General features: G+C 42.2%; 1 protein-coding gene across 4 annotated transcripts in view; it reads left to right on the forward strand.

Moving 5' to 3' along the window:
* Positions 1-16043, forward strand: part of TRIM37 (tripartite motif containing 37) — a 218767-nt gene that overhangs the window by 90001 nt on the left and 112723 nt on the right. For 2 of the 4 annotated variants that reach the window (XM_069757342.1, XM_069757340.1), the window contains exons 12-17: positions 1064-1140; positions 3929-4108; positions 9840-9954; positions 12364-12561; positions 14547-14686; positions 15513-15604. In XM_069757342.1, coding sequence (XP_069613443.1) covers positions 1064-1140; positions 3929-4108; positions 9840-9954; positions 12364-12561; positions 14547-14686; positions 15513-15604 — 802 coding nt within the window. The remainder of the gene's footprint in view (positions 1-1063; positions 1141-3928; positions 4109-9839; positions 9955-12363; positions 12562-14546; positions 14687-15512; positions 15605-16043) is intronic. The other 2 variants (XM_069757341.1, XM_069757343.1) reach the window with 1 other exon arrangement.

The following is a 16043-nucleotide window of genomic DNA, read 5'->3' on the forward strand; positions in this document are numbered from 1 at the left end:
ATGTATGTAACAAGTCAGGGGAGAAAGAACCAGTCCTTGCTTGTAGCTTTTCCAGGGTACCAGGAAGGTGTGTAACGTGTCAAAAAGTACCATACCGAGATGGATTAGGGAGGCGATTTTAGGTTAGATTACTCCGCCAGTGATGTTCCTTAGGGCATCAAGGCTCATTCCACCAGGGCTGTTGCGGCTGAAAAGGCGGAAATATCCATCGACCAGATTTGTATGACCGCACCTTGGTCCTCACCTCCAACATTCTTTAGGCACTATAAACTGGATCTAGCCAGTGCTTCACTAACCTTCGGTGGAAGGGTGCTGCAAGAGGTGGTAACTCCCTAATTTGTCTTGGTTCTCTATAAATCTCTCAAATGTACTGTCATGGGTGAAAGGAAAATGCTAAAATTACCTACTGGTAATTGTTTTTTCCAGAACCCATGATAGCACCATAATATTTTCGCCTTTTCACTGTTTGGTGTTCGTTATATAAATTAAGTTAAACTTGGGTGAAGCAATGAATTGGTGTTGATTGTGTATGTATAATTGTTTGGAGGTCCTCTCATTCTCGTTAACCCAACTGATGCGGGTTTAGGTACAGACCTTTTATTTCAGTAGGTTTTCTGTCCTTGGGCGGATCCCTCTCTCAAGTGTGCAGTCATGGATTCTGGAAAAAAATGATTATCGGTAAGTAACTTTGGTATTTTTAGGCCAAAATACATGCATTTAAGAAAAAAAAAAAAAAAAAAGTCCCCCAAAAATGAACAATCTTTTCAAGTCTTTAGGTATGGGTAGTTTTTCTTCTCTGAAAGGTGAGAAACCATGCTTATAATTGCCTTTCTTAAAGGTGTTGTCTAGGAATAGAAGAATAATAAAGCACAATCACCATCTAGGGTGGCAATCATTCTAGAATTAAAATGACCACCCCCTTGTTTCACTGACTGAAACCTGTCCTAGAATGTAATGACTGGTGCTTGTGTGACCATGTGCAGTAGTTGCGCCTCTGGTTGTACCTGAAAATAACCTATACCATGTTTTTTTCTGACTTTTAATATTTTATTTTCTTATCAAGGATGGAAATGGAGTTGTCAGGGGCTACTATTTATCTGTCTTCCTTGAACTTTCTGCTGGCCTTCCAGAAACCTCAAAGTATGTGTTACTGTTCTGTGTGATAAATGTGTTTTCTGGTCTATGAATACTGCTTTGTTACTGCTTTCAAGGTTGTTTTTTAGTACATTATCATATGCTATTGTCATCTTTAGTCAGTGTAAACTGCAAAGGTTGATGTCTGTAGTTTAAAGGGGTTGCCGGTCCAAATCAGTAAATCTGCAGTCACTCTGTGACTTCGGCAGGAATTCGACAGTTTCCAGCCCAGGACTGGAGGGTATGTATGAGTTATACATGCTCCCGGCCAATGGGCACTGCGTAGCTTCATACACTTGTACTGAGTTGAGGCCATGCCCTGTCTAGTGATGCGGCCGACTAGAGGGCGCAGCCTCACTCCATACAAGTGTATGGAGAACAAGGATGCGCTCACTGGCCAGGAGTATATATAACTCCTACATACCATCTGGTCCCAGGTCGAAAACCAGCGAAACCCTGTGTGTGTGTGCTGGGAGAATTTATAAGTCTTTAGTCACACAGAGTGACTGCAGACTTATTGATTTGGACTGGACAACCTGTTTAAATTGGAAATCCTGAAAAAAGTAATGTGATTTTATTATACAGCACTTCTTTATCCAAAGTTTAGTATCTCAAGCTACATTTCATTTCTTATAATTGATGCATTACTTCGACACTCAAACCTTTTTATAAGCTCTGTTATGGCAAATCGGCATCAAATAGGGCACCCGTTATCAACCAGAGCAGCAAGGATTTCTGCTTCCAAAGGGCTTAGTTTGTATCGCAAAATTTATTGGGTGCTCTATATAGTGCATTTCTTGCCCACCAGTGTCCTGTCTTCTGTTCAAGAGACCAGTGAAATGGCTTCAGGATCAAAAATAGGCTACCTCTTTTTATAGGAAACCTCACAAATGGATCAACACCTAAAAACTAATTGCATGGCTGCATCTATCTTTAAAGGCTATGTGCACACGTTGCAGATTGGGTTGCAGAATTTTCTGCACAAAATACGCATCTCCTGGCAGAAAACACAGGTGCGCATTTGACTAATTTTTTTTATGCGGATTTTCTGCGTTTTTTTTTTACCCCTGCAGATTTCTATAATGGAAGGGTTGAGAAACCCTGCAGTTCCGCACAAAAGAAGTGACATACTACTTCTTTTGATCCGCACCGGTTTTCATGCGGATTTTTCCGCACCATTAGCACAGCATTTTTTTTTTAATTGATTTACATTGTACTGTAAATCCCTTTGCGGAACTGCAGCGTATACAGTTGTACTCACTTTTTCTTCTTTATCTGGATATCCAAGAAAAACCTTGACTAGTTGACTAAGGCTTCTTTCACACTTCTGTCGGTACAGGGCCGTCGCTAAGCGTCGGCACAATGTGGGCAGCGGATGCAGTGTTTCAACGCGTCCGCTGCCCACTGTAAAGTCCCAGGGAGGAGGGGGCGGAGTTCCGGCCGCGCATGCGTGGTAGGAAATGCAGGACACAACGTACGAAAAAAACGTTCCCTTGAACGTTTTTTTGATACGACGGCCCGCCAAATACCAACGCACCCAGTGCACGACGTATGGAACGTGTGTCCATACGTCGCGATGCGTCGGTAATACAAGTCTATGTGCAAAAAACGCATCCTGCTGGCAACTTTACAGGATGCGTTTTTTCCACAGAACGACGCATTGCGACGGCCCCTAAACGACGTAAGTGTGAAAGAAGCCTAAGGAAGGCGTGCACTACAGTTGTATCAGCCATGCCGTCTGCTGATTATCATGCCCACTGAGGCGTGACTGTGTTCACCTGTCTGCTCTTACGCTCTCCTCCAAGAACTTTGTCCTGCGTCTGCTTGTGAATGCCACGACTTCAGGGATGCGCAGTGGACCTCTACTTATATGCCACAGGCTTGAGGTCACACTGCTCATGTAAGAAGTCACGGCGTTCACAAAAGACACCTCAAGGTTCTGGGAAGAGAGTGAGGACCGATCAGTGAACACAGTTAAGCCTCAGGGGACGTGCTATTAGCAGAAGGGGCTGGACTAATCCGGCCGTAGTGCACACCTTTTGGACTAATTGAGCTCCTTTGAATACGCAGGAAAAGTTTGAAGGGCTGAGTATCCCTGTATAAAGTAAAATTTCTCCACACAATGGGGTTGTGTGATGCTAATCACTATTCACGGACAAGCTGTGAGTTAGGGTTGTCAAATGTTCTGGGGCAGATGCCAAGAGAGAACGTAGTAAACAAAAGGGAAAAGAAGAAAAGGCGTATTGAAATAACGGTCCAAGGTCCGACTACCAGGAAGGTAGTGGATCAGAGCAAAGTGGCTAGGCAAACAGGTGGTCAGAGGAATGTCAGACAGCCATAAATCCACAAACGGAGAACGGGGACTACAAAGCAAAGCATCACCGAATAAAAGCTACGATTGGCAGAGATCTGAGGCTGACAGCTTTGCTAAGTAGCTGAATGCTCATTTAGAACTCTGAACATCGGAAGGAAGCCCAGTACATCCCAGTCTCAGACTGGACGGCTGAGCTGTCTCTCAGAATACCAACAGCTCAGCATGCCCCTGCACTAGATTGGACTCCTGAACCGTCACTCACTGCGTCCAAGACACACTAAGAGGAGTAATCGACCATAACATACAGATGCAGCCATATAATTGACTCATAGGGGTTGATCTAGCTGTCAGGGTCCCTTCAGTTAATCTGGCGTCACAGGTTGTACAACACCATTTTCTTGTTTAGCTTGATTTATGATTCTTCTTTTGCCATTCCAGTCCTCAGTTTGTATTTAGTCATCAGACACTTGTCTCTGGCAGGTATGAATATCGTGTGGAAATGGTACATCAGTCTTCCAATGATCCTGCTAAAAACATCATTAGAGAGTTTGCATCTGATTTTGAAGTAGGCGAGTGCTGGGGATATAACCGCTTCTTTCGTCTGGACTTGCTCGCTAATGAAGGCTACCTGAACCGTGCCAATGACACTGTCATTTTAAGGTATGTGTGTAACTTGCATTTACATCTGGGATATTAAATTCTCTTGCTTGTCTTTCATCCATCACTACCAGCTTCTCTTTGACTGCTTATGTCACTCCTGCATTTTTAATATTTTTACAGATTTTTTTTCCTTCATTTTTTTTTTCAAGACAATGAAAATATTAACATCAACTAAAGAGTCATATCCATACACTTAGTACATACAGCCTCATACACAACACACAATCCTACCGGTCCCCATGCCCATCCTCCCCTACCCTGAAATGTCATTAGCACCTTATGCAGACATATGATAGAGCTAAATAACAAGGCTTTGCTTTGAATCCTGTTGAGCAGTGTCTGATATTGCTAACCACCATCCTCATACTTTATCAAACTTATAAGCACATCTTCTATTTATATAGAGGACTTTATTTAGTGGAATATATTTATTGACTAATTGCAGCCAGTGGAGCATAGGTTTGCATGACATTCTGATCATTTTTCTAGCACAGAAAAATACAAAATTTTTTTGTTATAAAATTCCATAGCAGGTCCCATCAATAGGCTTAATCTATAATACTCAGTAGGCATTCTGTAAGGGACAAAACACCCTAGGGAAATCGGTGTGTTCTTGAAGAAACAGAAGTAGCTCAGATCAGAATGTAAGAATTTTTGGACAGAGCCATATTAAGTGCCGAAAGGAGCCAACCACCGCCTGACATTGAAAGCCCAAATCATCCAGAGCCATCTCAAACCGCAACATTTCCGGAGTGTATTAAACTCTTTTTGGAAATTTTGTCTCAATCAACCAGTCCCTAGCACTCACCACTGAGGACTATATGTATCTTCTACCTTTCCCCATTCCTGCACTGTCGAGTCTTGTTTATCTGCCGCCCATTTCATGTAAGACCTAACATAAGACCCGACAACAGATGACTGGAGAAGAGTATATGCTTGTGCTAGGGATTTAGGTAAATCGGAGGTCCCCAAGAGCCCCTCCAATTTAGAAAAGCCTAGGGACACTGGCGATTCCCTAAACTGTGCACTCACTTCATCAAGAACCCTATGTCTACTTTGAAATCTTCAAAGGTAAGCAATTCAGAAGTATCTTGAGAAAATATGTAAGGCGAATTTGATACCACAGCTCACCCAGAGAACCACATCAGGCAAAGAATAGAAATGTGGAATGTGAGGATTAAAGCAGAGTGGCACCCAAGGAGAAACTAGTGGCGTATCCGAGCCCACCACTGTCTTAAGAGGGATAGGAGCTGATGAGACTGCAGTATATCTAAAGAGTAGATTGGTTAACCCTTCATAAGAATGCCTCCGGCGAGTGCAGTGGCAGCATTGCTCATGTCAATATCTATCCACCAATGGGCGTGCACTAACGGCCAGTAAGTAAAAGAATAAATGAGCTGCCAGGCCTCCATGATGTTTCAGTGCTTGCAAACTAGATAAACTTATTCTAGGGGATCCCCCTTGTCTGTAAAAGGTATGCACCAAACTTTCCAGGAGGCAAATGTTCCTCTAGTAATCATAACCTGGGAGGAGTGAGGTAAATGTAAGAATTTGGGCAAATGTATTATTCCACAGAGATTTATGCGCCCAATAAGAGTTAGAGGAAGATGTGGTTTGGACTTGAGTTGCCTACCTGGCTCTTCTGTTAGAGGATCAACATTTACTGCAATAAATTGACCTACCTTTTGAGAAGCAATTATCCCCAAATAGTTTAACATGATCAGCCACTGGTACAGAAACATCTGGAGTCTGGCTCAGACTGTATGAAGACGATGGAGGGAGAAGAATGGATTTCTGCCAATTCAACTTTTAAACCAGAAAATGACCCAAATTCGTCCATCAACCTTAGGAGGGAAGTCAGGGAAGGACTGATGTCCGCCAGATATAATAAGGTATCTGCATATAAGGAGACTTTTTTTCTTTTTTCTTTTAGGGCTAGAATCTTCTGGCTTGTGAGTTGAGTCTCCTGTAGGCAAATATGTGTCACTAGTTTTTTAACATAATCCATTACAATGGCTCTCTTAATTTTAGGATTAAGCCCTCTCACATTCCAGCTCAGCACATTAAGGCTATGTGCACACGTTCAGGATTTCTTGCAGAAAATTCCTGAGAAAAACCTGAAATTTTCTGCAAGAAATCTGCATGCGTTTTTTTGCGCGTTTTTGGTGCGTTTTTTTTCTGGACATTTCCCAATGCATTTTATAGTGGGAAATCCGCAAAAAAACCTGCAAAATTAATGAACATGATGCGTTTTTTACATGCAGAATTCATTCAAAATGATGGGATGCATAGTGAATGCTGCTTTTTTTGCGGTTTTATAGCGTTTTTATCGCAAAAAAAACGCGAAAAATCAGCACACAGCCTAAGAGTTGGCAGCTCAAAACTTCAAAAATGTATCTGACCCAGCGACTAACACAGTCTGAGTAAAGGAAAGGAGGAATATTGGGAGAAGACCAGAGCCTGAAGCAGTCACCATACACCCAACCAAAACACATCATACTATTCGAGAACCATGTGTGATTATCAAAACTAACATTCCCCAACAAGGAATCAGATTATTCCTTCTGAATCCTGTCTAACTATAATGATCTGAAGAGCTACAGTCTTTCAGTACGTATTTGTTCTCAGGTTTTTGTTTTTGAAAGACCCAAATCTGGGACCCTAGAAATCAAGGGTAAATATGCTTAAAGCAGTTAGGATTTGATAAGATAGACCTGATCAGGACCCCCACTGGAGCTCTTTGTAGAGTCCACACAGCCATAGGTAAAGAAGCTGGAATGGTGGTTTTTTTTCCCCCCTCCGTACTTCCCACGGTGCGTTCAAGGGTCAGCTTCAACCTACAGCAGTGCATTGGCAGGAGATGTGAAGAAACGGGTCGATTTCCCATCCACTGCTCTTTGCTTTGCAGTCAATAACCGTGTTTATATCCCTTATCTCACAGCTTGGGGTGGTCTTAAGCAAACTGAGTACGTTGTTTTCTGACAGCAACTGAGAAATCCGGGTAAAAGGTACCCAGATTGTTGTGGTACAGCACCTCAGCCCTGAGGCAGATGGCACAGAGTATGGCATCTCTGTCACGGAAATGCAGTAGTCGGACCAATAATGGCCTAGGAGGGCTACCAGGAAACTTGATGGTAAAGAACGTTGAAGACTTCTGCACTCAACAGATCTTTTAACCAGTTTTCAGCCTCCTCCGTTTTCTCTCCTCATGTTATTTTTCGTGAGCCGATTTTCGAAATCCTTTGTTCTTTCACCAGAAGCTTTATGTTTCTTTTCTGCAGTTTGAGCCGGCATAGGCCTCTGAGTAGCCTGTACTTCTGACATTCTGTGCCGTGCCTCTGAGGTGCGCTCTAATTTCCTCCAAGTCATGTTTCAGAATCACAAAGTCCTGTTGGAGTTCGTCCGCTTCAGTTACCAACATGACAGTTGTCGATGGCTGACAGAATCTGGGCAAATTACTGATCGATGTTTGTAGAAAAGCAAGAGGATCTTTGAGGAGAATGCAGTTGGGAAGAAGTTAAGAATTTATTGTCCGCAGGCAGAGCGTGGTCCGGTGTGGAACCATGCCAAGCATCCGAGCTCCTGGAGTATTGCTTCAATTTTATTGCCGCAGCAGCTTTAATATTGGCTGAAGTGGAGGGGTGATCTGCATCAATAGCCTCTTGTTCAGGCGAAATCCCAGCATTGGTATCAATATCTGTTGGTCAAATTGTGAGGACTTCCACTTAGTTTTTTCTTTATTTATATAGCGCTAACATATTCTGCAGCGCTTTACAGTTTGCACACATTATCATCGCTGTCCCCAATGGGGCTCACAATCTAAATTCTTTATCAGTATTTCTTTGTGTTTTCCATAGCAATGTCAGCTGTCTCTCTGGTTCAACTGATAAAAGCTGAGACCAGCACTAAGGGTACCGTCACACAGTGACATTTTGATCGCTACGACGGCACGATTTGTGACGTTCCAGCGATGTATCCGTGACGTTCCAGCGATCTCGCTGTGTCTGACACGCTCCTGCGATCAGGGATCCCGCTGAGAATCGTACGTCGTAGCAGATCGTTTGAAACTTTCTTTTTTTCGTCTAGTGTCCCGCTGTGGCGGCATGATCACATCGTGTAACAAAGGTGTGCACGATATTGTATACGATGTGCGCATAGTAACCAACGGCTTCTACATCGCACATACGTCATGAAATTACCGCTCCAGCGTCGTACATTGCAAAGTGTGACAGCAGTCTACGACGCTTGAGCGATACTGTTACGATGCTGGAGCGTCACGGATCGTGCCGTCGTAGCGATCAAAGTGCCACTGTGTGACGGTACCCTAACAATATACGAGCTATAAAATGCTAATCAGGAAACAGTCTTGGTTCACAATGAGTAGATGTTGAATATATATAGGCTGTTCTACTCTTAGATACCAGCAGGTGGCAGTGTTGCTCCAGAACCGAGAACATGACCTCTGAGAGCATCAGCAGACTCAGGACAGGGAGGCCTTGTCCACCATTCACCGCTGTACTATCCGCAGCCGCAGAGTTTTACGAGTAGAATTTTCTCATAGAATTTCATTATATGCAGAAAATCCGCATGAAAAAACCAATGCATTGTTCATTTGTAATTCCCTATCATTTCTGTAGAAGTTACACAAACACAGTAGCTCAGCTACACTTGTTCATTACGCCACTGTTGGTGGCCATCAAAGGCGCAAGTGGTAATTAACCTTTATGGTTTAAACTCCATAGTAGTTAAGGGCCACATGTTGCCTTTTGGCTAATGAAAAATGACTAATGCCAAAGCATTAGAGCGGTTCTGTAATTAGATTTAAGGTGCACATATTCTAAAATAGATATATTAGACCAAATGAAGCTGCTCTACTTACTTTGAAGATCCATTGTCAAAGTAAGTAAACCAGCATCATCAGCTGAAAGACATCAATTTTAAGGGAAACACTCAGCAACTTTCACTTCCCCACCGCCAAATTCAAAAAGTAATTGCTCACCACCGGAGCGGCATTTTAAAAGCCTGATATACTGACTTATATTTTAAATAGCCACACTGCCGTATAAACTGTTTTGTGTGGGTAAATGTTGCTGTCAGGTGCCTTCAAAACAAGTACATACGGTAATCTTAAAAAAAACGCAAGGTACAACGCTGAACCTCCACGCTGTTGACCACTGAAGGTTAACTGTGAGGGTGCCCTTATTACACCAGATCGGTGCCCAATCTCAGGGTTCCACAATCCAACAATATTAACTCATTATTGGAACATGTTGGGGTCTAAGTGCCTAATGTTCAGTCTGTTAATCAAAAGGGGCTGTTTAAAAATGGAAATGTACAGTACCAGGTGCCACAGGTACATCTATTTACATGGTGGTCCGAAAGCTAGGAAGCAAAGTATCAGCCAGGAGTAGTAGTGTCTATAAAAAGGAGTTCTTACTGAAAGAAGCTAATGAATGACCAAATCTCAACCAGTAGTGAGTACCGAATGGACAGATCTGCTTTATTTGTTCACTTTCCTTGTAATGAGATTTTTTTTCCCCCCATAAGCTCTGCTTTTCCCTGTCTTGTATACCTGGGTCACGTTGACCGCTGCTTCAAGGTCAGCGGAGGAAATAGTAGTTCGTATCTTCTGCAATCCTATAAGGTCAAGTTGAACATTTGCTCCACATGGTCACATTTTGATTTGTGTTAAAAAAGCCTGGTAGATTTACAGTATTCGTTGTTTCTTAAGATTCCAGGTTCGCTCTCCTACATTTTTCCAAAAGAGTCGAGACCAGCACTGGTACATCGCTCAGCTGGAGGCGGCACAAACTAGTTATGTGCAGCAGATAAACAACCTAAAAGAGGTAAGAAATATTCCCCGACGGGGCCTGTTTACGTGTATGATAGTATGGTTATAAACTGATTAGGAATAATGTCCCTATACAGCGTCGCTAGAAAATACCACCACAACAGTGCCCATTTGTATAAATAATGTCACTCTAAAGTAGAAAAATAAAATGGCAATATAAAGATAGTGCCCCCCACACGCCTTAAAGGGAATCTGTCAACAGGTTTTTACTACCCCTTTGGAAAGCAACATTTTGTAGGTGCAGAGTCCCTGATTCCAGTGATGAACTTATACTGAGCTGCCCAAGTTCTCTAAAGGCTGAGCTCTGTATAACCCCGCCCACACCACTGATTGGCGGCTTTCTGTACATACTGTGCATAGGCTGGAAGCTGTCAATCAGATGTGGGGGCGGGGTTTTAAAGAGCTCATGAATATGCTTGACTAACTGGCCTCAGGTTTACTAGTCCTCTAATGATCATCTCCAGCTGATAAAACCATTTTTATAAAGGCTAAGCTAATCGGCCCAGTAAGTGATACATTGCAGGAATTGGAATCTTTCTCTAAATTATAAGGCTTTCAGGTTAGGTGGAAAAGCATAACATAATCTGTGGAATAAGACCGAGTTTCACAATCTCTGTAGTTCCAAATGAATGGAGCGGAGGTTGATCTGCACCTCCACTCGATTCTTTATACAAGGGCTGGGCTCTGTAGTCTTCCTCACGCCCCTAAGATTGAATGAAGCTGCAGTGCGCAAGATCGACCTCTGTTCCATTCACATGGGGCTGTTCAGACCCCAAATCTAAGGATTAACAGGGGGTCCCAGCTGTCAGACCCAGCAATCTGGAAGTCATCTATCATATGGATAAAACTTGAGAATATCCCTTTTAAGTAACGATATAGCATTATATAGCACAGCTGGTCCGATAACGCCTTCATAGCATAGATAATTATTACAGCCTACAACACAATGTTTATACTTTCACAGTATGCTAATAGGAATATCCCCAATTAATAATTATTTATCTTCCTTGTCAAATCCAATTGGAGTAATATACCTATAAAATACCACTTTTAATAATTATTTTTATTAAAACAAGACACGCACAAACATCAAAATCTACATATTTTCTCACGGTGCCAATTAAGTATAAAATATATCCTCAATAATTATTGCTGGTAATCAATCACATCAACTGGATTATTACTGATACCAATAATGTCTCATAACGAGTTACTAACACACACAAAACACTAGCGATGGTGTCGGGGGCGCCTATAGTTGTCACTGAATAGTACTGCAGTCTTCGCACCCTGTACGGTCCTAAGCCTAACCACTAGTCTTGGTGACTACACTCAACCTTTATCGAAGACTAGTGGCTATGTTTAGGACCTTGTAGGGTGCTAAGACTTCAGTACTATTCAGTGACCACTATAGGCGCCCCGACAACTAGTGGCCATCGCTAGTATTTTCTATAACTATACCTTTTTAGTGGTGTGTTAGGAATTTGTTACGAGACATTATTGGAATCTGTAATCTAGTTGCTGTGATTGATTACAGCAAGAATTATCGTTGCTGTACTTTAGACTTATTTGGCCCCTTGAGAAAATATGTAGATTTTGGTGTTTGAGTCTGGTTCTTTAATATAAATATTAAAAGTTTTTTATTAGACAGTGGGGGAAATAAGTATTTGATCCCTTGCTGATTTTGTAAGTTTGCCCACTGACAAAGACATGGACAGTCTATAATTTTAAGGGTAGGTTAATTTTAGCAATGAGAGATAGGATATCTAAAATAAAATCTAGAAAATCACATTGCATAAGTTATATAAATTTATTTACATCTTGCAGTGAGAAATAAGTATTTGATCCCTTACTACAGACCAGTTAGACGCTCCTAATCAACTCGATACCTGCATTAAAGACCTCTGTCTTACATAGTCACCTTTATAAAAGACTCCTGTTCACAGACTCCAATAATCAGTAAGACTCTAACCTCTACAACATGGGCAAGACCTAAGAGCTTTATAAGATGCCAGGGACAAGATCATAAATACTTATTTCATTCACAGTGTGTGTATATATTTATATGGTATTTCCATCTTGTACATTAGTGGCATATTCACACATGCCATCAATGTGTGATAGCGGTGGGTGCTACCAAAGGCACACACATCCATGCCAAGAATGGCGCCTCATTGGGCACATTTTTCAGTGGACAGTTGGTTGGAATGCCCATATAAATGAATGACAATTCCCAGCGCACTCCACTGACACCAGTATACATCAGAGCCTCGATCTTGAAACGGATGTGGGTCGTATAGGCGGGACTCGGGTCTACAATATATTTATGGCACATCCATTGAAAGTATGATATGGAATTCCCATTTAATGATAAATGTTTTTATTCTTACATGTTCTTTTATAGAGACTTGCCATTGAACTGTCCAGAAACCAGAAATCTAGGGGTATATCTCCTCCAGACACTCATCTCAGCCCCCAGAATGATGAAAGTCCCGAAGCAAGGTCCAAAAAGACAGAAGCAAATCTAGAAAACATTCCTTCTATACCTACTCCGAGGGAGGCGGAGGAGGATGAAGATAAAATCCTTCATGATGTCTTTAATGTAAGCACCTCTATTTTCATTTAAAGAAACTCGCAGCGTGTATATGAGGACTTTTCCATAAAACTCATTATATTTCTTCTGTATTTCTAAGTCCAAACTCCCTGCCTTTTTCCTGCAGGTAACCCTTTGTTATAGGGAATCTGTCAGCGGGATTTTGCTACCCCATCTGAGAGTAGCATGATGTAAGGGCAGAGACCCGGATTCCAGCGATGTATAACTTTCTGGACTGCACGCTGTTGTTGTGATAAAATCACTGTTTTATCAACTTGATATCTAACAGTTCTCTGAATGCTGAGCTCTGTATAAACCCACTATCTCCACTGATTAGCAGCTTCTGTGTTCACTGTGCATAGGCAGAAACTGCCAATAGTGGTGGGAGCCTGGTTATACAGAGCTCATTAATAGAGAGGATTACGAATTCTCTAGTAATTGAATCACTGTTTTATGAGCAGATTATCAAAAATACACCAAACAGCCCAGTAAGTGACACATTTCTGGAATCAGGGTCTCTGTCTTTACATCATGTTGTATTCAGATTAGGTGGCAAGTACCTGGTAATACATTACTTTTAAGGGCACTGTGCATATCCAAAGTACCATTTGTCAACAAGACGTTGGCAGAAGCCGCAGATTCTCCGGCAGGAGCTGTCTCTGACTGGTCTAAGCCAGAAGAGATCAGTGACAAGCAGAACAGGCAGGTAGTTAACAACTGTCTGCCTGTTGGTTCTTAGGCCCATAGTAAAAAAAAGTCCTGGATAAACCCTTTAAATAGAGGGTGGTTACTGGCTTATAATATCCCATTGTGGCTCTTTTCTCTTTTCCCTGTCACTATTTGTGGTGGACCAGGAAGCTTCACTTGCTCATTTATTCCAAGATATCAAAATACTTCATCCACTCTTTGCGTAGATGTGTATGAAAGGGATTAGCTGTTAGGGAAATTAGCTTAGCTAATGCACTGATCCTGACCGCAAATTGGAGGAAGCTGCTGTGCATCTCGTGCAGAAGTCGAGGTGTCACGGCTGATGCTGAAATGGAGTAATATTTATTATCTATATATAGAATTGTCTAATGGTTACTTCCATCTGTTTGTCTGTAACTTCCGTAACGGAAATCCCGGGTCGCTGATTGGCCGCGGCCGGCCGTGACCTATCAGTGATATTGGGGCGGGATTTAAACATCGCTTCACTTTTTACTATTGATGCTGCCTATGCAGCATCAATAGTAAAAACATATAATGTTAAAAATAATAATAAAAAAACCCCATTATACTCTCACCTTCCGGCGTCCCCGGCACCCTTTCCCGCTCCTCGCGACGCTCCAGTCCCAAGAATGCATTGTGGCAATGACTCGAGATCACATAGCGGTCTCGCGAGATGATGACGTAGCGGTCTCGTGAGACTGCTACATGATCACGGGTTATTGCCGCAAAGCATTACTTGGAACGGAGCGTTGCGAGGAGCATTGCTAAACGCCTGGGCTGGATCCGGGGGCCGCTAGAAGGTGAGTATATAAATATTTTTTATATCTTATTTTTTAACAGCGATATGGTGCCCACATTGCTATATACTACGTGGGCTGTGTTGTATACTACGTGGCCTGTGTTATATACTACGTGGCCTGTGTTATATACTACGTTGCTGTGTTATGTACTACGTGGGCTGTGTTATATACTGCGTGGGCTGTGTTATATACTACGTGGGCTGTGTTATATACTACGTGGGCTGTGTTATATACTACGTGGGCTGTGCTATATACTGCGTGGGCTGTGCTATATACTGCGTGGGCTGTTATATACTGCGTGGGCTGTGTTATATACTACATACTTATTCTAGAATACCCAATGCGTTAGAATCGGGCCACCATCTAGTTAAACAGAAATATCGTTATAAATATTTTTGTATTTGTTGGACGTCTTGGTCTATACATGTTTCTAGCTACTTGCATTCCTTAAAGGCTGACAAGCCATTCACTTGGTATTTTTGCTAGCAGCAAGATCTCTCTGATGGGGACTTGGATGTGGACCTGGCTGGGGAAGATGAAGTAAACCATTTAGAAGGAAGCTGTTCCTCTGCCAGCTCCACTGCCACCAGCAACACAGAAGAAAATGATATTGATGAAGAGACCATGTAAGTATGAAGCCTTTTATCAGGTTTCTGTTAACAGGGTTTCCCTAGTAGTATGGTTATAAGGAGATCTGCTAATGTCTGTGCCCATTTCTTTCTTTCTCAAGCATTTTTACAAATGGACCCAATTTCTGGATCAGCTCATCTTGTGGTAGTTCCTGGGCAGGAATCCAATAGAATCAAATATTCCTAAAAGGTTTAAAGGGAACCTGTCATCAGGTTTGGCCGATAAGAGATACGACCATCACCTTTCAGGGCTGATATACAGTATTCTATAATACTATATATCGGCCCCCAACCCAACCTGGAAGCGAAGAAAAATAATTTTTATTATACTCCCCTGCGGTGAATCTAAATAGGAAAGGCTTCTTTACAGTTAGAGCTGTCAGACTGTGTAATGCCCAACCAGAAGAGGTAGTAATGGCAGACGCTATATCGGCATTTAAAAACAGGCCGGATGCTTTTCCCACAACAAGTGGCATTGTGGGTTATTAATGATCTAGCAGTAGAGAAAGTATAGCTGGTGGAGAAAGGTTGGAATTCGTAGACCTGTCTTTTTTTTCAGCCAATGTAACTATGTATTACAGGTTTTGAACCAGTTTCTCCCTGACTCTAAATCATAACCAGGCAGAAATGGGTTCAAAGCTCAAAATATGCCCATACTCCCATACCTAGCATGTGTTTTTTGTTGTTGTACTAACTTTTTTCATCATTGATGAAATCAAACATTTATTTCAAATATGTTGAAATCAAGTTCCTACTTGTGCTATATCTCCTACTTCTTTGGCAATTTCTTCCCTGTGAACCCTGCTTCCCTATTCCCGCTCAGGTCCGGTGAGAATGATGTAGAGTATGGTAGCAATATGGATTTGGAAGAAGGGGAGCTGATGGAGGATGTAGCTGCTTCTGCTGGCGCCTCGGGTAAGGCTTACAACATACCAAACGTGTAACATTCTCCAAAGTCTTAACAAGAGGAGCCCCTCTGCCAACGCACGTTACACACTGTTCCAATTCCAGCTTTTCAGAGAGCAGCATGTGCCCTTTCATCACCTGGGAGTACAGCACCGATCAATTGGACCCACACCGAGCTGCCACTTCTGCACACTGCTTCTCACAGGGCTTTGTGTTTTTCTCATTGTATAGTTAGCGGGCTATAAATAGGATCTCAGGACATGTCTGCCCCTTTTCTGGGGCTTGTTTGTCGAACAAAGGCCTAAATCAGTAGGCAAGCAGTTCTTCGCTTCCTCTTTGCTTACATATTGTAGAATGTTTTTTGTTTTGTGTTTATAAGCTCCATAATCTCTGCTTAAGGTACCGTCACACTAGACGATATCGCTAGCGATCCGTGACGTTGCAGCGT

The sequence above is a fragment of the Ranitomeya imitator genome, chromosome 3 (genome assembly GCF_032444005.1).
Source record: "Ranitomeya imitator isolate aRanImi1 chromosome 3, aRanImi1.pri, whole genome shotgun sequence".
Lineage (NCBI taxonomy): Eukaryota > Metazoa > Chordata > Amphibia > Anura > Dendrobatidae > Ranitomeya > Ranitomeya imitator.